Raw genomic sequence first — 26887 nt, 5'->3', positions numbered from 1 at the left:
CAAAATATTAATATTATGTATATTTTTTCTTATTAACCTATAATAATAATAATAATTGCCTTAGAGAAAGTATTCTATTGGCAGTTAAAACTGAGCAATAATTAATTTAAAAGATTGAAAAATTACAAATTTAAGGCAAATTAAAAACCACAGCACAAAATGAAAACGTGGGAATAAAATATAAAAGTATAAAGTATTCGTCGTATTGGCTTTATTTACTTATTCATACTTTATATTTATCAAAGGTATATATCTGAAGAAGATATTGTATGTGGAGAAGAGGCTCAAGTAGGCTTGGCACCACCCGGTAAAGTTGGATCATGGCAACTTGAATCCAAGGTGATTTTATCTTTTTTCTGTTCTTTTTTCATGGTTTTCCAAACAATTATATTTCTCGTTACTTTAAAATTATTACCAATTAGTTTTTACTCTTAGTAACTTTATTAATTTATATATAGAAAATATAGTTATAATAACATTTGAAAGATATATACATAGTATATACTAGGTAAAAGGAGTTTGAATCTTGATTTCAATATCTTAAATTATTCGAAATTTTTTAAAAATTTGTGAAAAGTTTCATATAAATACATTATACACCATCATGTAAAAATAATATAGTTGCAACTTACTAATGTAGCGAAAATACTAAAAGTATCTATGAATAATAAACCTAATAACTTTCCTTCTTTAAATATCTTTGAATAATATTGAACTTGTTATATGGATAATTATATATATTCAATTTTTTTTTTAATTTCTAAAAGTCGATAATATTAGCATATCCTACAACGAGGAAAGCATAGGAAAAAAAAAGGTATGATAAATTTTATTTTTCTTAGATTTGAACAAATCAATTAATATTTATAAACACTTTAGATACATTACCTATAACAAAACATAATCATTACTATATTTTTATATACTGGCAAGGCAAGATCATTATATCGGGATAATGGAGATACTTTAGTTAAGTCTTCTATTATAGTTTTATATCAACTACGTTTTTCAAAATCACGGAGCACAACTACACATTTCAATAGTTTCCTTTGTATATGGAAAATAATTATACCACATATGTAATGTATCATTAAATTACTATTGAATATTGCTTATTATTTATTATAAATTATATATGTAAGAAATTTGATTTGGCAGGGCTATCAATTTTGGACAAAAGCAGATGAGAATGGTTATTTCTCCATAAACGATGTTCGTGTAGGTCAATACAATCTATATGCATGGGTCCCTGGTTTCATTGGAGACTACAAAAATGATCTTCTCATTAACATAACTGCAGGTCATTTAATCCTCCCCTTTCCTGCTGCTTCTATATATATACTATGTAGAAGCTGATAAATTGTAAACAATATTATGAGCATTAAATCCATAAATCAGATTCAAAACAACATTATATGCTCATACAACAATTTAAGAACACATTTTATTTAGAGCATTGAATTAAATATATAGAGATAAAACATACCTGACATTGAGTCTCCAATGTTCATCTTTGAATCTCTCACGATCTACACAAAGATGATTAGAAAATAGCAATACAAGAGAGAACTTATGGATAGCAACCCTTACCAAACCATATGTCTGTATTCTCCCACCAACATATATGTTCTATATATATGTCTCGTATGCCTTCTTACCCTAAGGGGTATATTGGGTCTATTGTGCTTATATTATTAGATATGGTGGACTATGGTTTACTGGACCAACCTATAGTCTTTAGGGTGCTACCATGTGCCTCAATTGCAATTAGATTAATATTAATCATCCCATTATGGTCTTTAACTATTCGTAGGCACTCTAGAAAATGACTGTGATAATGGAATTATGTTTGTAATTATATTAGTCCATATAAAATTCTAACATTCTCCCACTTAGACAATATAATCAAACCACCATAATGTTGTCCATCACAGAAAGACAGTCTAATAAATCATATATAATATCATATCGATAGGATACATATATTATTTATGATTCGGTCTTGAAGACATTCAAATACAATAACAATCATTAAACCAAACATGCATGTGGTACATCAATTTGAGACTATGCGCATTCGTCTCTTTTGTACCTATCACTTCGTCAAACAACAATATATATTCATATATATGACAACAATAATAAGAAGTGACTTCAAATATCATTATGCATGTTTCATAAATACAAGTCATAAGCATTCCACACAAAATACTAGCATGTTCAATACATAAAATAGCTCCCACTGAACTCAGTAATCTAGGCCCCTAGTAATCCCATACGGGTAATGTGTTCTGCAAACACACATATAGGTAAGCCTTTTGTAAGTGGATCTGCCAACATGCTAGCGGTAGGCGTGTACTCAATGGTAATGAGGGATTCAGCAACTTTCTCTTTAACGAAATAGTACTTAATATCAATATGCTTTGAGCGAGAAGTACTTCGAGTGTTCTTAGAGAAAGCTACAGCTGCGGAATTGTCATAGTACAATTTCAGCGGCCTCGAAATGGAGTCTACAACACCCAATGCTGAAATGAAATTCTGCAACCATATTGCTTGACAAGTAGCCTCATAACATGCCATGTAATCTGCCTCCATCGTAGAGGAAGCTGTGAGAGTCTGCCTGACACTTTTCCACGAAACAGCTCCTCCAACCATCATATAGATGTAGCCTGAAGTGGACTTTTTATCATCCACGCATCCTGCATAATCGGCATCACTGAACCCAACTATATCAAGAGTGTCAGCTCGCCGGTAAGTCAACATATGATCCTTGGTACCCTGAAGATACCTCATGACCTTCTTAGCTGCTTTCCAGTGACTAAGTCTAGGATCACTCAAGTATCTACCCAACACACCAACAACAAAAGCAATATCTGGGCGTGTGCATACTTGAGCATACATCAAGCTGCCTACAAGCGACGCATAAGGAATAATCTTCATTTCATCTCTCTCTTTATTATTTTGTGGACATTGGGCCTTTGAGAACTTATCACCCTTCACTATCGGTGCCTTCCCAGGAGAACATGCATGCATATTGAATCTTTTCAAGATCCGATCAATGTAAGTCTTCTGAGACAAATGAAGAATACCATTAGCCCTATCCCGAAGAATCTGAATCCCAAGTATATAGGAAGCCTCACCAAGATCCTTCATATCAAAATGGCTAAACAAAAGTTGTTTTGTCTCAGACAACAGATCAGAATTATTAGATGCAAGCAGGATGTCGTCAACATACAATACTAGAAAAATAAAGCTGCTCCCACTGACCTTCATGTATATACATTGATCTACTACATTCTCCTTGAAGTCATTTGCAGTGACAATCATATCGAACTTGAGATACCACTGCCTTGATGCTTGTTTAAGCCCATAGATAGACTTTTTGAGCTTGCAAACCATGTGTTCTTTGCCAGACTTCTCAAAACCAATAGGTTGAGTCATGTAAACATCTTCAAATAAATCTCCATTCAAGAAGGCAGTCCTCACATCCATTTGATTGAGTTCTAGATCAAAATGAGCAACTATAGCCATAATAATTCGCAACGAATCTTTGGTGGAAACAGGTGAAAAGGTTTCTTTGAAATCAATACCTTCTCTCTGGCTATAGCCTTTAGCCACAAGCCTAGCCTTATACCTTTCCACTTGCCCATTCGAGTCACGTTTGATCTTATACACCCATTTGCATCCAATGGGTCTGCAACCTTTGGGTAATTCAACCAACTCCCAAACTTCATTTTGTGACATAGAATTCAACTCATCTTTCATTGCATCCATCCACAACACAGATTGAGGACTATTCATAGCTTCTTGATAGGTAACTGGCTCAAAAGTGTCTCCCACATCAAACTCATGTTCCTGTAAATAGACAAGGTAGTCATTAGGAATAGCAGACCTGCGGGTTCTCTGTGATCTTCTCACCATAGCTTCATCATCCCCAATATCAAGATTTTCACCTTGTTCTTGATTTTGAGGTTCATCATGAGTTTCTACCGGAATCTGTTCAATTACAGGGTCATCAATAAGAGCGGAAGCGACAGGTACAGGGACAAAAATGTGTTCTTCCCTGAAAACAATTTCTCTTGACCCTTGACTTGAATCAAATTCATCCTCAAAATAGACAGCCCTATCTAATTCTATAACCCTGGTGGTGTGAGATGGACAATAAAATCTGGAACCCCTTGATCCAATGGTGTAGCCCACAAAATAGCCACTAATGGTCTTCGGATCAAGTTTCTTAGACTGTGGATTATAGGGCCTCACTTCTGCTTTGCAACCCCAAACATGAAAATGACGCAAGCTTGGTTTCTTACTTGACCATAGCTCATAAGGCGTCTTTGGGACAGACTTGCTGGGCACTTGATTCAAGATATAAGCTGCAGTCTTTAATGCCTCACCCCATAAAAACTCTGGCAAACTAGAATGAATCAACATACATCGCACCATGTCAAGAAGAGTGCAATTTCTCCTTTCAGCAATTCCATTCTGTTGGGGTGTTCCTGGCATTGTATATCTTGCATCAATGCCACATTCCTGTAAGTATCTAGCGAAAGGCCCGGGGTTCCTTCCACTTTCATCATAACGTCCATAATACTCTCCACCTCTATCAGAATTAATTGCCTTGATCTTCTTCCCCTTGTGAAGCTCAACTTTCGTCTTGAAAATCTTAAACGCATCTAAAGATTCAGATTTTTCACGAATGAGCTCAACATGGCCATACCGGGAAAAGTCATCAATGAAGGTGATAAAGTATTTATAACCACCCATAGCAGGCGGAACAAAAGGCCCACAAATATCAGTATGGATCAACTCCAACAATCGTGTGCACCTATCTGTTTTACTTTTTCTAACTTTGGCCGTTAACTTTCCTTTAATACAATCAACACAGGCAGTAAAATCTGAAAAATCTAGATCTTGAAGAACCCCATCTTTCACCAACCTTTGCATTCTATCTTTAGAGATATGGCCTAAACGTTTGTGCCACAACATAGAAGATTTTAAATCTAACCTTGCACGTTTAGAACCAACAACAGTATTAAGAGAAGAAGTAGAAGAAACAGAAGCAACATCATGCAAATCAAGTTTATATAAATTTCCACATAAAGTTCCATTTCCGACCAAAAGAGAGTCACGATACAAAGTGAGTTTTCCAGTTCCAAAAAGAAAATTATATCCAAGCCTATCCAAAATAGATACAGAAATCAAATTCCTCCTAAAAGAGGGTATGTAAGCAACATCCTGTAACTCCAAAAAATGTCCTGTATTCAACTGCAATCTAACTGTCCCCAAAAATTCGATTTGGACTTTTGTATCGTCTCCCATGTACACATTCTGCTCCAGACTACTCGGTCTTCTTCGACTTGTCATTGCCTGCAAGGAATTCGTAACATGAATTGTGGCTCCAGTATCTAACCACCAATAATTTGAGGGCACATCAATAATATTGGATTCTAAACAAACCATCACAAGACAATTACCTTTCTTCTCTAGGTGAGCTTTCGACAATCAGCTTTCTTGTGCCCAAAGTTTTGACAAAAGTTGCATTTTCCCTTGAAAAACTCATTCTTATGACCAGTAGAAGAAGAGACTGACTGTCCACTCCCTTTAGAACTAATTGTTTTCTTCTTATTATGCTTTTGGTCACTAGAGTTACTAGGAGTGAACTTTCTCTTGTGGGAATTATTGGGATTTGTCACCATGGAGATACTTCTTGCCCTTCCCTTTCTCATGTCCTCCTCTTCCTTGGCAAGAATAGCAGACATCTCCCCAACAGTCCATTGCTCCTTCTGAGCATTGTAGCTTGATCTGATTGAATCAAACTGAGATGGAATGTTCTCCATCGCCAACCACACCATGTAATCCTCACCAAGGTCCATATCCATGGCCTTAAGTTTATGATAGTGGCCCATGAGCTTGTCAATGTGAGCCCTAATGTCACCTGAACCATCGTAAACAGTGTGATGCAGCATGTTCAAGTGTTCATTCTTCTCATTCTTTAAGAATTTCTTATACTTTTCCTTAATGGCAGCAAGAAAATCCTTTGCATTTTCAGACTTGGGAATACTATCACGAATGGATTCGTCCATGTGATATCTCATAAGCATCAAGCAACAACGATTGGAGTGTTCCCAGTCCTCGTAAGATTTCTTAACCTTCTCAGTAGCATCATCAGCAGGCTTAGATGGTTCCTCAATTCTCAAGGCCAAGTCCATTTTCATGAAGGTCAAGTTCATCGTGATATTTTCAATCCACTGCTTGTGGTTGGTTGCATTCAGCGTCAAGACGGCAGGAGATCTAGGAATGCTTACAGCTGAATGAGAAACAAGAGCAATAACTATTAAATACATGTTATGATAAACCATGTCATTTGTGCTCTTTTCTCATCAATATATGATTGCAAAATAACAAATGATCATTATGTATGCTAGAGTTCTTAGACAAACATACAAAATAGAACTCATACACAGGTAAGAACAATCTATTAAACATTATAATCAAATACATTAATTTACTATCGAAAGGATAGATAAATTGTGATTCATAATGTTTAATAAATTTTCTTCACCATATTAAGCATCCTTACCAAGCAATTATTATCGATAGGATAATTAATTACTTATATAGATCTTAATGTAATTTTGGAGGAAAAAACACAAAATTTAAATAAATAATTTTTTAAATGTTCCTCTTTACTAAACAATTCACATGCTTATTCTTACGACAGGCAAGAAAATAAACAATAATTGTTGACAATATATAATAAGATTCATGCCACAAAAGATTAAATACAAATACAATTATGAATACAATTCATTGGTTAATCTTGTGCATAAAAGTATATAAAATAGGGTATGAAAAGTTGAGTGAAAATGGTGAAAAATTGCCCAAAATGGACCTTGCACGCGCCCTTTTTTTTTTATAATGTCCGTACGACATGTCGTTTACCAAAAACGACATGTCGTTCCGGACGAACGATGTGTAGCATGGAGGAAACGACGCGTCGTTTGGCGCTGAAGGAAGGCTTAGTGTCCGTACGAACGACATGTCATTTTTTGCCTGACAGAGGCAAAACGACATGCCATTTTTATCGTCCCTGTCACCCAAAATTGACCCGTGGGTTTGCTTCTCGGGTCTACGCGACCCGATTCGTGACCCGGTCGGATAGGCCATCTCCGGCCACCAAATCCAACTCCGTTTGAGGGGTTTTGCTCCACGTCTCATCCTCTATCACTTTCCGGCCTCCATTTGGGTTAAAAAACTCTCAAAACCAACAAACATATGTACATTTTTCTATGAAAGTTTTTTTTTTTAAAATGGGTATACATGGCCGAAAACACTCAAGAAATTCCCCAAAATTTTGTCAAAAAAATGGTTTGAACCCATTGATGATTAATATACTAATTTTCTACATAGCCCAATTCGAAATTTCATTGTAAAAAAAAATTGGGGTATATGACAATAAGCTCTAAAATCAAAAGACCTGGCTCTGATACTAATTGATAAATTGTAAACAATATTATGAGCATTAAATCCATAAATCAAATTCAAAACAACATTATATGCTCATACAACAATCCAAGAACACATTTTATTTAGAGCAGTGAATTGAATATATAGAGATAAAACATACCTGACATTGAGTCTCCAATGTTCATCTTTGAATCTCTCACGATCTACACAAAGATGATTAGAAAATAGCAATACAAGAGAGAACTTATGGAGAGCAACCCTTACCAAACCATATGCCGGTATTCTCCCAACAACATATATGTTCTATATATATATATATGTCTCGTATGCCTTCTTACCCTAAGGGGTATATTGGGCCTATTGTGCTTATATTATTAGATATGGTGGACTATGGTTTAATGGGCCAACCTATAGTCTTTAGGGTGCTACCATGTGCCTCAATTGTAATTAGATTAATATTAACCATCCCATTATGGTCTTTAACTATTCGTAGGCACTCTAGAAAATGATTGTGATAATGGAATTATGTTTGTAATTATATTAGTCCATATAAAATTCTAACGGAAGCAACTTAGATTCAGTGTTTTTTTTTAAATATATATAGATAATAAAATGTATTATAATTTCATAATATATATAAATATTTATATCAATAATCTATATATATGACATCTAAATATAATGTTGACATAGATATATATATTTGCATGACTACATATATATATAATACAATAATATTTAAAAGAAATAAAATAATAATAGAAAAAGTCTTAGTGTAAACAGTAGCATACATGCATCAACTATTTTTAGTTTCTAATATATCTCACAATCCTTTGGTGAATTTGATAAAGATAAAGAGCTCCAATTACTTGATAAAAAACAAACTACCGCACAAATTTATAAGATAAAAAAAATGATATGTATGCTTTTATTATTTTTAAATAAGTATGATTTAATTATTTAAATGATTATAATATCTTAAAAATATTCTATTTTTATTAATTTATTTATTTATTTTTGTTAAAGTTTATGTTTGTTCTAGTTTTTAAATTTGGCAGTGACAACAAACGATTATATATTATATGTTTAATATAATATTAAGTTTAAGTTTAATTAAATTTAATTTAAGTTATTAAATATATGGTTTTATTATTTTTAAATAATTATCATTGTAAAATATTTAAAAAAAAACATCCTAGTTTAATTTGTTTAATTATTTATTTATTAATTTTATTTAAGTTTAAGTTATATTTACATTCTACCATTAAATATAAGAATATTTTGTTGAATATAAGAATATTTCATTAAATTTAACGGAAAAAATAAAATAAAAAACTGTTAAAACCAATAATTTCCATTAAAAGATATATATATATATTGTACGTCCTAAAATTCAGCACGAGCCTCCTAGATAGCTCGGGACAGCTGGCTAACCAAGAACTGAAGATGATCCACAAGCTCGTGTTTCCTCAGCAAGGACAGCATGATTCTCCAGGTAAAGAGCATGAATTGATGAATACAGAGCCATATGCACGAGCTGACGCTACGCTCAGCTCAGGGTACGCTAGAGATCTGCCATTTCCAGAGATCTTCATAAACATGGATACGTTATATAAACGTGTGTGATCAGACATCACATGTGCGTGATCAGGAACAAGTGTTCTTGTATTTCGTTTCTAGCATTTCTAAGTGTCATTTTCCTTATTACGGTTTATCATTAATCACTAATCTATCACAGCTTTATACATAATTCACTGTTGATGAAAAACCGTGTCAACAGTTTGGTGCTATCATTGAGAGCTGCAAATTAGTGCTATTGTAAAGTATTCAAAACAAAGTTCATCATGGTGGTCACTCGTTCAAGGCACGGTAACGAAATGGATCAGCATGGTGGGTAGGAGGCTCACCATACCGCTGTTTCCGACGAACAAAACCCAGAGATTCAGCAGCGATTAGGAAAGCAACCGATGGGCCACGACGACACTGGAAGTTTAGCGCCTCTACTGCCGAATCCGAACCCGGATTACTTGATTGTGGTGGAGTTGGAGAATATGTAGTTGAGGAGCCATTTAGCCAAAGCAAACAAGCAAATTGAGGAGGTCTTGGCTTGGCTACCCCCTCTTGCAACAGACGTTAACGTCAGAAAGAGGCAAGGCGGGACTCATAAGTCCCGACGAGATAGTCGACCCAGGCCAAGCTGATCGGTTAGAACCTCAACCCCGAGTTCTGCGCCCTTGATGCAAGATCACCAAGAAATTCCATTTGATGGCCCTCCCAAGGGACATCGGCAAGTCAGCCGGTCGGTCAGAACCTCAACTCTGAGTTCAGCACCACTGTCGAATGCACCTAGAAGCGCCCATGATAACCCACGTAGAAGGTCAAGGATGAACTCGCAAAGACGGCATATTCCCGCCGACCCCCCTGCGTCACGGTCAGCTCACCAGGCACAGGGAGTTAGAACGGTGGAGCGGAGAGACCGCATGCTAACTTGGTACGTCCCGACGGGACAAGAATCGCCTCACCGATTACGCATCCCCCATCACCGATAAGGCATCCATCTCCACCTCGTTCTGCTCGAAACATTCCTACCTACGGAAACGGCAAAAGGAGTCCTCCTCCCGCTGCCCCTGCTTATGCCCCGCGAGCACGCAGAAATATCCCATATCCTCATCCTCGACCACAAGCTCTGAGTTTCTCTAATGGAAGCTATTGGACAGAGGGTCGTCGAAGTGATAGGACCGGCGCAAATTTGAGAAATCAGCTGAGTTCAGCTCAGAACCCTCAAGTTGATCCACAGACCGATCTGCAAGATCGCTTGAATTCACAAAGGAGAAATCCAGCTCGCGATGGAATCAGTAGCACTCACCATGAGGGAAGTCCTTCCGAAGTACGTGATAACGGGAATGTCCCACCAAACCAAGCTCGAGCTTGGAGGGACAATAACCCGCCAAATGTGTACGATCGAATGGGAGTTGTTGAACAGCCCTAGGGAACCAAGGACCAAGCCCTCGAGAGGTTAGCCCAGATGGAGGAGCTGATGAAAAGACTCCTATCAGAGAAGGAAAAAGACGAATATGACTCGGGGGATGAGCTCGAGCTCTTTGCCCCCAACATCGTAGCAACAACATACTCGTCGGGTTTCAGGATGCCCCATTTATCAAAATTCGATGGAGATGGAGATCCGTCTGACCATTTGGGAATGTTCAATACCCTGATGATGGCCCATAATATCGGACCTGAGTTGAGGTGCCTGGTATTCCCTTCGACTCTGGTCGGGCCGTCTAGGCAGTGGTTCAAGCAATACAAAAAGCATTCTATCAGCTCGTGGAAGAGTTTCTCCGCTAACTTCAAGAGGGCATTTCGGGCCTCTCAGGCGACTCGCATCAAGGTGGATTCCCTTGCAAATGTAAAGCAGCAGCTCGGAGAGCCTGTGAAAGCATATCTGAGTAGGTTCGCCAATATTGTTGTGCGAGCTAGAGACACGGACGAAAGTTCTAGGCTCATGGCGATGAGAATAGGAATTCTTGCTGGGGGCGACCTATGGAAGGAAATCCAAAGAAAGGGGGTCAACACCGTAGATGAGTTCCTGAACAGGGCTCAAAGGTAGATCAACTTGGAAGAGCATGAGCTTCGGTCGCGGGAACCAACCAAGTCCCTACCCAACCCGTTGGAACGGTAACGGAAGTTGCAGCCACAGCTCAAACTGTTACCCAGAATAACCAAGGGGGAGGTAGCAAGAGGAAGAGAAGTGGTGAGGGCAGCCAGAATGGTTCAAAGAAAAACAAGCTCGTGGAAAAGTTCAAACCGATCTATGTGACTTATGTCGACCTCACAGATACTAGAGAGCGCATTTTCTTGGCGAATTCTCCCCGCCTTCCGTGGAAAAAGCCGGAGCCTCTAAAAAATCAAAGGGCGAAGAGAGACCCTTCAAAAAAATTTCGATTCCACAATGACATTGGTCACAACACCGATGATTGCAGGCACTTGAAGGATGAGATCGAGACACTCATCAGGGCTGGACCTTTGGCTCAGTATGCCCGAAATTGAATCACTCCTAATCAGCTCGCTGGGCAAAACATTCAATCAGCTCTGGAGGCCCCCGCAAATCAGACCAGAGCTCAGGTGAATCAGGATACCCTCCTCCGATAACAGGGGGAGAGATAATAACCATCTCCAGAGGCCCTCGTCTGGCAGGCATGAGCAAAGGTGCCCAGAAGAGATATATCAATGAGCTGAGGTCTCACAATGGAGTTGAGTTTGTCCCGGAGCAGCATTTATCTAAGCAACAACAATTGGGAAACAACCAATCAGTTTTACTGAAGAAGATGCTAGTCATGTACAGTTCCCGCATAACGATCCTCTGGTCATAATCGTCCAGCTCGCCAATCGGAGAATTAGGACACTAGTGGATAATGGGAGTTCTGTGAACCTGCTATTCAGGTCCACACTGGAGAAAATGGGATTGTTTATGACCGAGCTGAAGGCAACCTCCGTGATGTTGTATGGGTTTTCCGGCGAGGGATCGGCAGCTATCAGAATGATCGACTTAGTGATAACCTTGGGTGAGGGTCCATGAACTGTTTCCAAGCTTCTCGAGTTTGTGGTCGTCGATTGTTCAACCGCGTACAATGCAATCTTGGGTCAACCCATGCTGATGGCATTCGAAGCCATAACATCAAATTCCCCTCATCTACGGGAATATGTACTGTCCGAGGCGATCAGCTTACTACCAGGGAATGCTATGGCATTTCCATGAAGGGAAAATCACAACCCGGTCAGCAGACGATGGCCATACAAGATGGAGGCAAGGAATCCCAGGAAGTAAGAATTGATCCTGGGATGGAAGAACCTCAGCAAGCCAGTGGCAGGGGTACCACCCCGAGTGATGATATTGATCCGCGAATAGGCAAAGATAGATCCAAGCTCCAGGCTATTGAAGAACTCGAAGAAGTAAACATCGATCCCAAAGATGCTTCGAGAGTGGTTAAGCTCGGGAAAAATCTTGACGCTGAGAGAAAGGCAGAACTGATAAAATTTATACAAGAGAATCTAGATGTTTTCGCCTGGTCTCATGAAGACATGGTAGGGATAAGCCCGAGTGTCATCATGCATACCCTTAACTTGGACAAAAGCGTACTTGCGAAGTCCCATAAATAGAGGCGCCTGGGTACAACCCGAGCTGAGGCCCTGGAAGAAGAAGTAACTCGGCTATTAAAATGCGATTTTATTCGTGAGGCTAAATACTCGACCTGGGTCGCCAATCCTTTCCTGGTCCCAAAGCCAAATGGAAAATGGCAGACCTGCATCGATTTCTATGATTTAAACAAAGCCTGTCTCAAGGATTGCTTCCCATTGCCAAGGATTGACCAGTTGGTGGATGCCGCCGTAGGGCACGAGCTCATGTCCTTCATGAATGCGTACTCCGGATATAACCCAATCACTATGAACCCCACGAACCAGGAACCCCGCGGACCAGGAGCATACTAGCTTTATGTCTCTAACCAATGTTTACTATTATAAAGTCATGCCCTTCGGACTGAAGAACGCTGGGGCTACCTACCAAAGATTAGTCAACAGAATGTTCACTGATCAGATCGGGAAAAAAATGGAAGTGTATGTTGATGATATGCTGGTCAAGTAAAAAACTGCCGATAACCATGTTCCCGATTTGAATGAATGTTTTGAGATCCTAAGGAGATATAGCATGAGGTTAAATCCCCAGAAGTGTACTTTCGAAGTGGCATCGGGAAAATTTATGGGGTTCATAGTCAATACTAGAGGGATAGAGGCAAGCCCTGACAAAATCAAATCGCTACTAGAAAGTCCTTCGCCCAGGTCACATAAAGATGTCCAGAGTCTGACAGGAAGAGTGGCAACCCTTAATTGGTTTATTTCTAAGTCCACTGACAAGTGTTTGCCATTCTATAACTTGCTCCAGGGAAACAAAAAGTTTGAATGGACTGAGGAGTGCGAGCAGGCATTCCTCGATCTAAACACACATTTGGCCGAGCCACCAGTATTGTCTAAGCCAATAGCGGGGGAGCCCCTTTTTCTTTATTTAGCTGTTACGGAAAATGCAGCCAGTGTTGTGCTGGTCCGGGAAGAGGACCGAGTTCAAAAGCTAGTATATTATATAAGCAAAAGACTTCTCATAGATGAATCACAGTATCCCTTAATGGAAAAGATGGCGTTCTGCCTTATTACAGCCTCCAGGAAGCTTAGGTCGTATTTCCAATCACACTCAATCCACGTCATGATCGATCAACCTTTAAGGCAGGTACTACAAAAACCTGAGGTATTAGGACGTCTTTTGAAATGGGTAATCGAGCTTAGCCAGTTCGAAATATTGTACATACCATGGACTACGATCAAAAGCCAAGCCCTGGCTGATTTCATGGCTGAATGCACTAGATTCCAAGAGGAGCCTTTAGGAGAACTGGTGCAGGCGATGTGGAGAATCTTCGTGGATGGTTTATCTAACAAGAATGGGTCTGGAGCTGGGATCATTTTGATATCTCCAGAAGGACATCGTTTCCACTCCGTGCTGCGGTTCGGGTTCGAGGCGACCAACAATGAAGCCGAATACGAAGCTTTATTGGTCGGGCTTAGAGTGGCAAAGGAGTTGAAGGCCAGGGCCGTCCAATGCTACAGCGATTCCCAGCTCGTGGTAAACGAAGTGTCTGGGGAATACCAAGCGCGGGGGGCAAAAATGGCAGCTTACCTAGCCAAAGTGAAGAAAGAGCTATCAGAATTTGAATATGGCCTAGTCCAGCTGATTCCTCGCGAACAGAACACCAACACTGATGCTTTGGCAAGACTCGCTACCTCCAAAGAAGCCGAGACTCTGAACATAGTACTGGTGGAATTCTTAGAAAGACCAAGCATGGCAGAAAACATGATGGAAGTTGAGAGGATCGACATCAGACCGACCTGGATGACTCCCATAATAGAGTATCTTACAACAGGGAAATTTCATGATGAGCAGAAAGACGCAAGGAGGACACTCTATCAGGCTCCAAGGTATACAATCGTGGATGGGACGCTGTATCGACGTGGCCATTCCTTACCTCTTCTACGATGTGTTCTGCTAGAGGAGGCCAAAACTATTTTGCAGGAGGTGCATAAAGGCTTTTGTGGGGATCATGCTGGGGGGCAAAACTTGGCCTTAAAAATATTAAGGCAGGGATATTCTTTGCCCACTTTATCAAAGGATTCCATCTCCTATGTCCAAAAGTGTGACAAGTGTCAGCGGTTCGCCAAGGTCGCCCAAGCTCCACTAGTCGAGATGAAAATGATCTCATCCCCATGGCCATTCGCAGTATGGGGAGTCGATTTAATTGGAGCTTTGCCCACGGGAAAAGGAGGAGTTCGCTATGTGATGGTGGCCATTGATTATTTCACGAAGTGGGCAGAGGCCGAGCCCCTAGCGGCAGTCACCTTAAAAAGAGTCCTCGACTTTGTAGTCAAGAGTATTTTTTGTCGATTCATACTGCCCAAAAAGATTGTATCGAATAATGGGACTCAGTTCGATAGCGACCTCTTCATCAGGTTCTGTGAAAGGCACAGTATAATTAAAGTTTCTCTTCGGTTGCCTACCCGCAAGCCAATGGACAGGTCGAGGCTATGAATAAAACCCTCAAGCAAGCCTTAAGAAGAGGTTAGATGAGGCCAAGGGAGTCTGGCCCGAGCAGCTCCCACAGGTACTGTGGGCGTACCGGACCTCCCACTGAACTTCTACAGGGCACACCCCTTTCTCCCTGACTTTCAGAAGTGAGGTCGTCCTTCCCGTTGAAACAAAGATAGCCACGTACAGACTCCAGACCTTCAGCCAGGAGCAAAATGATGAGTTACTCAGCGCATCCCTTAACCTAATTGATGAAAAACGAGAGGATTCGCAACTACAGCTCGCGCATTACTAGTAAAAAATCACTCGTTATTTTAATTCAAAGGTCAGGAGGCATATCTTTGGTTTAGGCAACCTGGTACTCCAAAGAGTCTTTTTGGAAAGCAAGGACCCCAAAGACGGTGCTTTGGGTCAGAGCTGGGAAGGACCCTATCAAATAGTGGAGGTCGTACAGGAGGGAACCTTCAAATTGGCTCGGCTTAATGGAGAAACAGTTCCACGGACCTGGAATGCTATGCACCTAAAGAAGTATTATCACTAATCATACCACCTGTCTATGTAAGGCTTAGTTGTAAAAGCCGTTTAATTTAAGAGATAAAAGAATCATTGTGTATTTCTTGTCTTTTAATATAGTTTCATCTACGTGTTAATTCGGATGATAGCGTTTGTCCAAAGCAACCAAGAAAGTTCACTTTCTGATTACTTGGGGGGAATGTAACCCAGGAAGGTCTAAAACTTGGAAGTTAGTAAAATTGATTAACTGGTATTTTTTTTTTAAAAACACAAGGTGTCAATAAAACTAACATGAACTGAGTTTTAATTAAAAACCCTAGATACAACCAGGTCCAAAACTTGGAAGTTAGTAAAATTGATTAAGCAGTGTTTTTTCTAAAACACACGAGGTGTCAATAAAACTAACACGGACTAAGTTTTAATTAAAAATTGATGTACACAAAACGGGTATGTTTTAAATATTTATACTCGCAAGTGCACGAATCGTATTTATAGAATAGTGTTCGTGTAAGCACGAGGTCGAACCCAAAGGAGTTGACTTAAATCAAAAGAGAAAACTATTTTTACCAAAGTGAAATAAATTTCTAACCTAGTTCCAAAGATTGATGTGTTTTGTTTTAAAATAAAGAAAGAAAATACTAAAAAAAGTTAAAATAAATAAACTAAAAAGATTTGTTTTTAATAGTTATTTATAAAATTATTAAGATTTTAGAATCCACAAAATATAAATAATAATATTTATTAATATGTTGACTTCCCAATTTTTAGTGATAATTGAAATCAATCTAATTACCTTTTCCAAAACATTATACTTCCTTTAAGCTCTCTTTAATTCAAAAATATAGATTTTCCTTCACTTCAATAGTATAACTTTAAAGCATTAGTTGTGAATCAATTTAATGAAACTACAAAAAAATCAAATAATGTTATTTCTAAAGCAAAATATAGTATTTTTGTTCTAAGCATTGGATGTGAACAATTTAATAACACATCTTAATCAAAGAATACTATGTTTTTGCACAATTAAGAACCAAGTAAAATATGTTCTAACAATCTAAAATACATGATATTATAGATGAAAGAAATATTTAGAAGAAGAAAAATCATAAACTTTATTGCTCATTTTGGGAGGTCAACATAAAATAAACACTATATAGTTATATCTTGGTTCATCCTCCACCTTAATAATTTTAAGTGGATTAGAAACCCATAACTATCAAAAACAAAATAAAAATTACAACATAAATAGGAAAATTTGGAGGAACCTCCAAATTATTCCTCTAAAAATACATAAAAACTAATCTAAGAAAAGAAAAAGATGGAGAGAATAGAGAGATGGAAGAAGTGGTGTAAGAGAAGGTGTGCTTGAAATGGTGAAATGAGACTCCTATTTATAGATAAATTATTTGGTAAAGGATAACACTCCTATTGGTCTAAAAAAAAGCACATGGATTCATGCTCAAAATTGTCATCTTTTCCTATAGTTACAAATCCAATGGTGGAGAAAGAAGCACATGGATTGATGACATGGCATTGTCAAGAATTGGATTGGGCTTTTCATTTTGGGCTTGATTTCTTCATTTCTTCATACCAACATTTTATCAACATTTCATTTGCCCCAACAAATACACCTACATAAAGAAATTAAACACACATAAATTAGTAACAACATAATTAAACAAAATAAATACAAAAAATAAATAAAAATACATAAAATCAAAATAAAACTAATAAATTCAAAATTACTTAAAAAATTGATAAATTAATTTAAAACTCAAGAACTAAGCAACAATTGGCTTATAAAATGTGGTAAAATAACTCTATTTTGTAGAGTTATCAAAAATCATGGATACAACCAGGTCCAAAACTTGGAAGTTAGTAAAATTGATCAACCAGTGTTTTTTCTAAAACACATGAGGTGTCAATAAAACTAACACGAACTAAGTTTTAGTTAAATATCCTGGATACAACCAGGTTCGAAACTTGGAAGTTAGCAAAATTTAAGATCCAGTGGCTTCCTCAGAAGCTCGGGATAATGATAAAACATAACGAAAACTAAGTTTGGAACATTCAAAATCCCGGATACAACCGGGTTCAAGGCTTGATACTTAACAGGTAGGATATAAATCAACATCAATTTTGGCCACAACCAAAACTAAAGTATCTATCTCAACCTAAGAGTCATTTCCTAAGATTTTGAATGTACAAGTCATGAACATAAGAAAAAAAATCAAGGAATAGATAAAAAAATTAGATACTTGAATTATAAATAAATTGTCTCGAGGAGAATAACCTCGTACCAAGCCAAAAACTGCAAATGTTTACAAAAACAAAAAAAATGTAAGATAAACGAGGATAAAAGAAAACTATGACCCTCCAGGGCGCTCTAAGGACGTCACCTCCTCGATCTCCTGCTCGCCAACGGTAGAGGCCTCCCCAGTCTCGGACGGCGGCTCTTGTTGAACCCGAGACTTGAACTTCTCGAGGTAAGGCTTCCACACTTCGGAGGCCAGGAAGGAGAAGTTTCCGTCCTGGTTGAAGGCCCAGCTATGATACAACATGCTCCCCATGGAAGATATCGAGGCCGCCTTTTCCTCCTTAGTAGTAGCCTCGGCCTTTAGCTGTTTGGCCTTGGCCTCCGCGAGCTCAGCTTGAAGGGTAGCCAAAGAAGCCTTTGTAGCCTGTTCGCCCTCTTGGGCCGCCGTTAAGGCAGCCTTTGCAGTCTGCTCGCCCTCTTGAGCCGCTGATAAGGCAACCTTGGCACCTAGTTCACTTTATTGAGCAGCTACGAGGGCAACTTGGGCAGCAGTCAAGGCGGCCTGAGCGGTCTGGAGCTCGGCCTTAAGCTCTTCATTCCTAGCCCTGGCTCGAGCTATGCTGTGGTTTTGAGCCAATACCGTCTGCAAAAAGTAAGAAAGTAGTTAGGCACATACCAGGATAAAATCAAAAGAGTATGTTAGGTTTAGGAAAGTTGGCTTACTGTGAGGTTAATCTCCAGCACGGATTCCATAACATTCTCCGGGCTCCTCTCCTCGATCACCCTTAGGTCCTTCGGGTTGGCCTTGTAAAAATGCTCCACCGTGTAGTTCGCTGTTTCGTAGATAGTCCCCCAAAAGGTGTTTGGAATCTTCTCCAGGTCTTGGGCATTGACCGGGATGCGCACAGTGGTGGCGGGGACCATCGGAGCTGGGAGACCAACTGGTGCTACCTGGTCCCGAGCAGGGGCTGAGGGAAATCGGGGAGGAGGTGTAGATGGACCCCTCTTCTCCTGAGCTACAGCAGCTGGAGCTGCCGAGCTCTGGCCTTTCCCCTTAGCCGGGGATTTGGAGGCAGTCGTAGCAGTGGGAGGCGTCTTCTTTGGTGTAGGCCGGGGTTTCTTTACAAGCGGCCCGAAGCTGGATTTTCCCTCCTGGAAAATCGGGCGGATGTCAGGGGCCCCAGATTGTGCCATCTCCTCGCTTGAAAAAAAGTGGAAAGGACGTTAATGTACATACAGAATCATTAGCCTACATAAAATATGTATACATGCTTAGGGCATAACAAGAAGTCCTACCCTCCGAGCTAGAGGAGGAGTCTATTGCCACGACCTCCGACCTTGGAACCGCTATAGGAGAAGGGGAGCCTAAGTCTATAACTTCTTGTATTAGGGGAGGTTCAGGCTCAGGTTCTACCTTGGGGCTGGATTCCTCCACATATTGCCTAAGTCCAGGGGCAAAGACGTTGGAGAAGGGCGGGTCACGACCTAAGGTTGGTCTCGTACTCTTCAAAAATGGCTGACCTAAAGGATAGGGTGTTATCTACGACTATAGTTCCCTTAGGATGGCCCATGTCGTGGCAAACCACTAAATGATCCACACATTAAAGCAAGGTTATGTTATGGTCAGGGTCATTGGGGTGGCGGTGTACGAGCTGGTTCGGGTTAAACCTAACTAGCCTAAGGTCGGCGACAGCCCTATCTAAATCCCTAAAGGGGTATGGGTTACCTTGGCCGGAGGGGCCGGCTGCTGCCCCCGATGAAGCTCGCTCCACATCAGGGTCCCGAGCGGGCTCAGGAGCTTGCCTCTTTTGCACGAGTGGCACCTCGGTTTCTTCTTGCTCTTCGCCTTCATCGGCTTCAGTACCCCTCTCGGGGATAGGCATCAGCTCGTAGGCTATCGGGAAGTTGGCCCGAGTCCTTCTCAAGGCCAGAGTCTGGCCTTCGGTAATTAGCTTACACGCCAATATCGTGTCATCAGACACGAGCTGGCGGTAGTCTTTCTCGCTGGGCGGAAGCCTCGCCAAAGTATCGTATTGACCCCCAAGGGTCACAGATTTGGCCGTCCTCGCAAAAATGGCTGCACAAAGATACTCCAGTCAATATACACGCGAGAAGACTCTAAGTACGAAGAGAATAATTTCACGAGCTAAGAAAGAAAGAAGACTTATGAGGACAGTTGAAATATCGGTGTTCGCAGTTGTAAAACCCATTCGACAAAAAGAATTAATCTTTAAAGTCGTTGGGATGGATGGGCAGCTTGATGACTGTGGGTGAGTTCGGGAATTGGGTCAGATAGTAGAACCCGTCGCCTCGTCCCCGTTGATCCAGGCTAGCCTTGAGGCAGAAGAAATAAAGAATATCCGCAGTAGTGGGGGCCTCCTACATCTGCTTTAGAAAAAGGTACTTGAGCCCCGCCAGCAGTCGGTACGAATTTGAGGGGAGCTGAAATGACGCCAGCTTCACGTAATTGAGGAAGTCGGCGAAGTATTGGTCAAGGGGGAGGAAGGACCCTGCCTTTAGGTGCTCGTCACTCCAGGCTGCAAAGTCGTCCTGGAGTGGTGCGCAGCTCCGCTCCCCTTCAAATGGAGGTCGGGCAATGAGGACGTCAGTCCCGACCTCGATGTTGTGGGATATCATTATTTTGTTGACCTTTCCCTGGGTCGTGATCTTGGAGGCTATTCTCTCTGCCTTGAAGAATGCATCAGGTCCGACCACAACCTCCTTCTCCACCATGGGGCCGAACTGGGGGATTGGGGACTCTACGGCAACCTCCTTCCCCTTGTTGGTTTGGTGGGATGATGAGCCGGCTGCACTCTTTTTGGATATGTTCTTTTTAGGCACCATCTGATCGCCTAGCGAACAAGAACGGTGAATCACTTAGTAGACGGCCTAGAAATTTTATGAAGGCAAGAAAGCACGAAGGAAGGCTGGTGTTTTTAATACACGAGCTGAGATAATCTCAGCCCACGGCGTGATGCCACGTGCTACCCATGCTACCTATGTTTCCTAGCAGGCCCCTAATGTTTAGGGATACGTGTGTTATAAAATCAAGCCACTTTTCTTCTTGAATAACAAAACCATCCAAGAAATGTAGCCCCTAAGCAACCTAGTTTCGAACTCTAAAACCTTTCATCTTCTATATCCTGAGGGGGTATTTCCTAAAATCCCCCATAAGTTGCCTAGGTTTACCCAGAAAGTACCTAGTTTTATGAACATAACAATTCTAGGGATGTTTTAAGACCTACTTAATAAACCTAAGTCGAAGCCTATGTGCCAAAAATAGTCGGGGAATAATCTAATATAGACTACGGAGAAATGCAGATAGGCATGACATCTATAAAAAGAAGGGGGGGGGGGGGCGTGGGGGGAGGAAAGAAAACCCAGAAACCAGTAAAAGCAAAAAAAATTCGACAAAATCAAAAGACTTACAATATGTTCTTCAGTTGAGAAGGATGAACTTTGCAAGGGAGAGTTCCTGGAAGACTCCTGAGTGAGTGGGTCTCCTGAGGTTTTTTTCCACAGAGGGTTTTCGGATCCTTCTGAAAAAGAAGAAAGGTTGGAGATGCAAAAGAGAGAAGATGTAGAAAATTTTCAAATGAAAGGTGGTGAGTTCTAAAAATTGCCAAACTTATTTATACGTAAAAGACATAAAGCGATGTGGATCGTCCGATCAAACCGATTCAAGATCCGAGGATAGTGTTTCGAAAGACAAAACGACGGAAAAAAGTTGGCCAGGCCATTAATACAATCCTCGAAACCCGACCAGACGCCAATCACGACATTCCACGTGTCTAGTACTCAAGTAATGGGAAAACATGGATAATCGCAACAGAAGTTTAATAGTCCCCACCGTGTAAGTCAGAGAATGACGTTGTAGAACACGGGCAAGGACTTGGGGGGCAAATGTACATCCTAAAATTCAGCACGAGCCTCCTAGACAGCTCGGGACAGCTGGCTAACCAAGAACTGAAGATGATCCACAAGCTCGTGTTTCCTCAACAAGGACAGCATGATTCTCCATGTAAAGAGCACGAACTGATGAATACAGAGCCATATGCACGAGCTGACGCTACGCTCAGCTCGGGGTACGCTAGAGATCTGCCATTTCTAGAGATCTTCATAAACATGGATACGTTATATAAACGTGCGTGATCAAACATCACATGTCTGTTTATCCCTGAATTCTCGGACACGTAACATAAACGTGCATGATCAGATATCACATGTCCGATTATGCCAGACGACCCATGATCAGTTTTACCTAATGATTAGACCATACCTTAATATAAATTGTAATATTCATCATTAGTGCAAGACAGGTCACATGAGGGATTTAGATTCACGTGATGGCCCCAACGCCTACCCATGACTTGTTTTTCTATAAATACCAAGGTCTTGGATAGGGTAAGAGGTTGGGTTTTTTCTCTGTAATGCAAATACTTCGTCAAAATATAGAGAGATATGCAGTAATAATTCAGACTTGTGGACTAGGGATATTTTAGCCTCTGAACCACGTAAAAAGGAATGAGTCTTCTTGATATTTCGTTTCTAGCATTTCTAAGTGTCATTTTCTTTATTACGGTTTATCATTAAGTACTAATCTATTACAACTTTATACATAATTCACTGTTGACGAAAAACTGCGCCAACATATATAAATTTATATTTAGCATAATTTTTAAATGTGTATATATATATATTTTGAAAAAAATATAGAAGTTTGACTATTTGCATTTTTTTCTACTCTTATTTTAATTAATTAAGTAATTATTACCGAATATATTATTTTGATAAATTAATTTAAATATCTTTATCAAATATTATGAAATAATAAAAATCTATTCTTTAACACATATTCAAATTTAATATTTAATATAACTCTTATATTAATTTTTTATTAAAAATACACATTTTAATTTTTAAAATCATGAAAAATGAATACTTGATTTTATCAATATTTTTATTTTATGAAATATTTTTTAATTTATAATTATTTATGTGTATATTATCTTTTTATTGTTAAAAATAAAATTAAAATCTGTGATTAAGTTTTTTGTTATTAAAATTATTATTTTATTTAACTAAGAGTGTTAGAGATATTTTGATTTTTGTAATAATAACTTATAATTTTGGAAAAAATTTAAAAAATTATTTATTAATGTGTAATTGTGTACTTAATTTTTTTTAATAAGTTGTAAATAATTTTTAAAAATTTATGGGAATTTATTTAGAAAGCTGTGGAGAAAGAAAATGGGGGGTACGTATATAGAAGCACCTTATGTTAAAAGTACTCCTATATACATTTTTTTTGTCTTCCCATTATTCCCCTCAATATTTTTTTTAAATAATTTCACATAACTTTAAAAAAAAAAGTATAACACTGCCCATTAGTAAATAAACGAAAAAAAAATTACATATAAGTAGTTATTTTTAAAAAGTAAAATTTTTTAAAACTCTCAAATAAAATAATGATAATTTTTTAATAATAAAAAAAAATAATCACAATTTTTAATTTTATTTTCTAACTCAAAATAAAAATAAATGTAATATATAATTCAAAATTAAAAAAATATTACTAAAATCAAAATCATTGTAAAGTTACAGTATTAAATTTTTATTTATTTTTAATTAAAATAATTAACTAATTGATACATAAGTAATATATTACATGGTTGAGCAGTAGCCTAAAAATTGATTTCTATTTTATAATATATAATAAAAATATTTATGTCAATTTATTAAATAATATATTTAATAATTAATTAATTACTTAAAAATAGGTGAGAAAAAAAAATCAGGGATATCAAGAATCCTACCCTATATAAAAATTATAACAATAATCTTATATAAATAGTACGAAAGTATTTAATTTAAACATAAATTGATTACATGTAATGGGATTCAAGCTAGTTGCCCTTCTTTAATTTAAAAGACAAAATTATATAGGATAAAATTTATCTGTGGGTAATAATTTTAAGCAATATTTTTTTTCCAGATATAATCAGTATGACATTATTTTAGGCTATGTTTGATAGAGAGAAATAAAATATACATTTTATAAATGTTTTCTATGTTAAAAAGTTGACGAAGCTTATTTTAGTTTTAATCTTCGGTGAAGTCTCTTAAATAGAGTATATCATAAAATTATGTTGTGCAGGTTGTGATATTGACGTGGGTGAGATTGTGTACGAACCTCCAAGAGATGGACCAACACTGTGGGAAATAGGCATTCCTAATCGCTCTGCTGCCGAATTTTATGTGCCTGATCCTAATCCTAAATACGTAAACCCACTTTATCTACATCACCCAGACAGGTACCCTACTTTTTATTAATTGATTAATTAATTAATTTCACGTACTCTAAATGTTGTTCAATATCTTAATAAGGAATAATAGCTATTTATTGTTTTAACTTTTTTTTGGAGATTTATGTACTATTTTATTTATTAAAAAATTTAAATAAAAAATAGTAATTTATAGAAGATTTGAAACTGAAAATCGGCCCCCACACCACTTTCATGTGCTCGGCCACTCAATGGTTATCTCAATTATTTAACCATTGATGGTTACATTGATTTTAGTCATTACACCATTGCATCATCATTCAACAGTTGACCAAAAATATTTATTAAACATTAAATTAAGAATAGATGACCTGATATTTACATGTTATTGTAGCATTTAGTTAGTTATTTTATTTCCTTTAAAAGAATATTAATTAAGATTGAATATTGTATAAAAAAAAAAATTTCAAATTTTCATTTTCATAATAGTTATTAATTAGTTTTTTAAAAATTGAACTTCATTTCTAACTGAGTATGATGCTTTACAACTAAAATTCTTTTTTTTTTTTTAACTTAAGTTTAAAATTTTAAAATTTTCATATTTAAATTCTTAATGAAAATACAATTAAATCATTTTCCATTATGTTTAAATATCACATGACTCTAGTATGAGATTATTTATAAAGATAAAGCAGTAAAGAAATTTATAAATTTGGTGTTTCAACATTTATAAATTTATGAAGGCATTAGGACCTTCAAGTTTCCTATGTGGTTAAGATATAATAAAAATAATATCATTTTGATAGTAATACATTATCACTCTTCTATTTTATTTTATTTTCACATATCTTGCCTATATGTTCTTTACTAATTGATAATAAAAATAAGGCTATTTAGGATTTTTGTCTCATATACTATGACAAATACATTATTGTATCACTTGATTTTTTTGAGCCGTTAAAAATTACTCTCGAATTATTCTTAGTGTTATAAAGTGGGACTTTTATTAAGTTTTATTCTATGTGCTTAATAAATTGTTGACTTGTTATTGTCGCGTCAATGCCATGTGTATAATTTAAAATAAAAAATAATTTAAAATTAAAAAATATATTTCTTATAAAATAATAAAATTAAAACTAATTCAAAAATTCAAAAAAAAATCTTTTTTCTTTTTAATTCTTAAAAGATTATTTTTTTAATAAATTCTTAAAAGATTAATCAAATAAGATTTCAAATATTAAAAATATAAATTGAAACTCGTATATTTTTTTTGTTTGGAAAAATTAAATTATTTATTTTTAATAAAGTTTAAATTAGATTAGTTTATGTTTTGTAAAAAAATAAATCATTTTCGAATTATTTTTTAATATTTTCGAATTTTAGTTAATTAATCTTTTAAGAATTTATTAAAAAAAAATAATCTTTTAAGAATGTAAAAAGATTTTTTTTTTGAATTATATTGAATTTTAATATTTTATAAGAAATATATATTTTTTAATTTTAAAATATTTTTTATTTTAAATTATACACATGGCGCTGACATAATAATGACAAGTCAGTAATCCGTTAGTCACATAGAATAAAATTTAACAGAAGTCTCATTTTACAACACTGTGAATAGTTCATGAGTAATTTTTAACTGCTCGAAAAAATCAGGGGACACAATAATGTATTGGTGATAGTTTGGGAGACAAAAATCCTAAATAGCCTAAAAATAAAAAGGCTTCTATTACATTTCTTTCTTCTTCTTTTTATACAAAAAAGAGTAATATATATAAATATTCTAGGTAAAAGTACGTGAAATGCCTATTTGTTTAGTTTTATTTAGGAAATTATAAATTTATTTTGTTATTCTTCTTTAATTGTCATTTAAATTTTAAATAAATAAACAATGTCATATATTATAAAAGAACAACATAAACATATTTTTTTTTAAAAAAACCACAGCATTGTCTATAGTTTAAAAAAATATATGATCATTTTTATTTTTTTAAAAATATTAAACCAAGAATTCGTTATATACACATTTTTTATATATATAGATATGGTACATTCTAGTTTTAAAATTAAATACTTTTTTTCTAATTTTCTTTTAGAAAAAACACTTATAAATTTCAATATAATAAAATATTAAAAAAATATAAATTAAAACTATGAATTTAAAAAGTTTATTTGATCAAAATTTAATTATTTATTTTAAAAAATTATAAAGCCAACAAAAAGTTATATATAAATATATATTATTTAATTAATAGCTAGAGCGATTAAAATAAATAATTTCTTATTAAAAAAATCTACATATATATTTGGATAAACAAAATACGTAAAATGACAAAATAAAAAGCTAATAAAGTAAATAAAAGAATAAATTTAAGCACATAAATATTTTTCGGCTATAGTTTTGAAAACATAATTGATAGAGTAATTTGAATACTTTAATATGAAATTTTAAAATATGCAATGATAAATTATTGTGGCTCATTTATTACTTTTGATTTTATTTATAAATTTATTTACCTTATTTAGATGACTGTATTACTTTTTATTTATTTTAAAATTATTTACTTTATTTAGATGACTTTAAAACTAACAGTGTTAGAAAACAATAAAAAGAAATGTTAAATCTAACGAAAAATAATCATTTTCGTTAAATTTACATTTATAATATACAAAGATATATATATATATAATATAATAATATAAAGATTGATAAAAACATGTAGTTTTTTATGTTTTCCCTTT

The 26887-nt window shown here is 36.7% G+C and overlaps 1 protein-coding gene across 2 annotated transcripts in view; it reads left to right on the top strand.

The window, feature by feature from the left end:
• The window catches only part of LOC133804131 (probable rhamnogalacturonate lyase B), an 85283-nt gene that overhangs the window by 5510 nt on the left and 52886 nt on the right, over positions 1 to 26887 (top strand). For both annotated transcript variants that reach the window (XM_062242289.1, XM_062242288.1), the window contains 3 exons: positions 246 to 339; positions 1159 to 1300; positions 24019 to 24175. In XM_062242289.1, coding sequence (XP_062098273.1) covers positions 246 to 339; positions 1159 to 1300; positions 24019 to 24175 — 393 coding nt within the window. The remainder of the gene's footprint in view (positions 1 to 245; positions 340 to 1158; positions 1301 to 24018; positions 24176 to 26887) is intronic.

Source organism: Humulus lupulus, chromosome X, assembly GCF_963169125.1.
Source record: "Humulus lupulus chromosome X, drHumLupu1.1, whole genome shotgun sequence".
Lineage (NCBI taxonomy): Eukaryota > Viridiplantae > Streptophyta > Magnoliopsida > Rosales > Cannabaceae > Humulus > Humulus lupulus.
The sequence above is the reverse complement of the archived record's forward strand: the minus strand, read 5'-3'. Positions and strand labels throughout refer to the sequence as shown.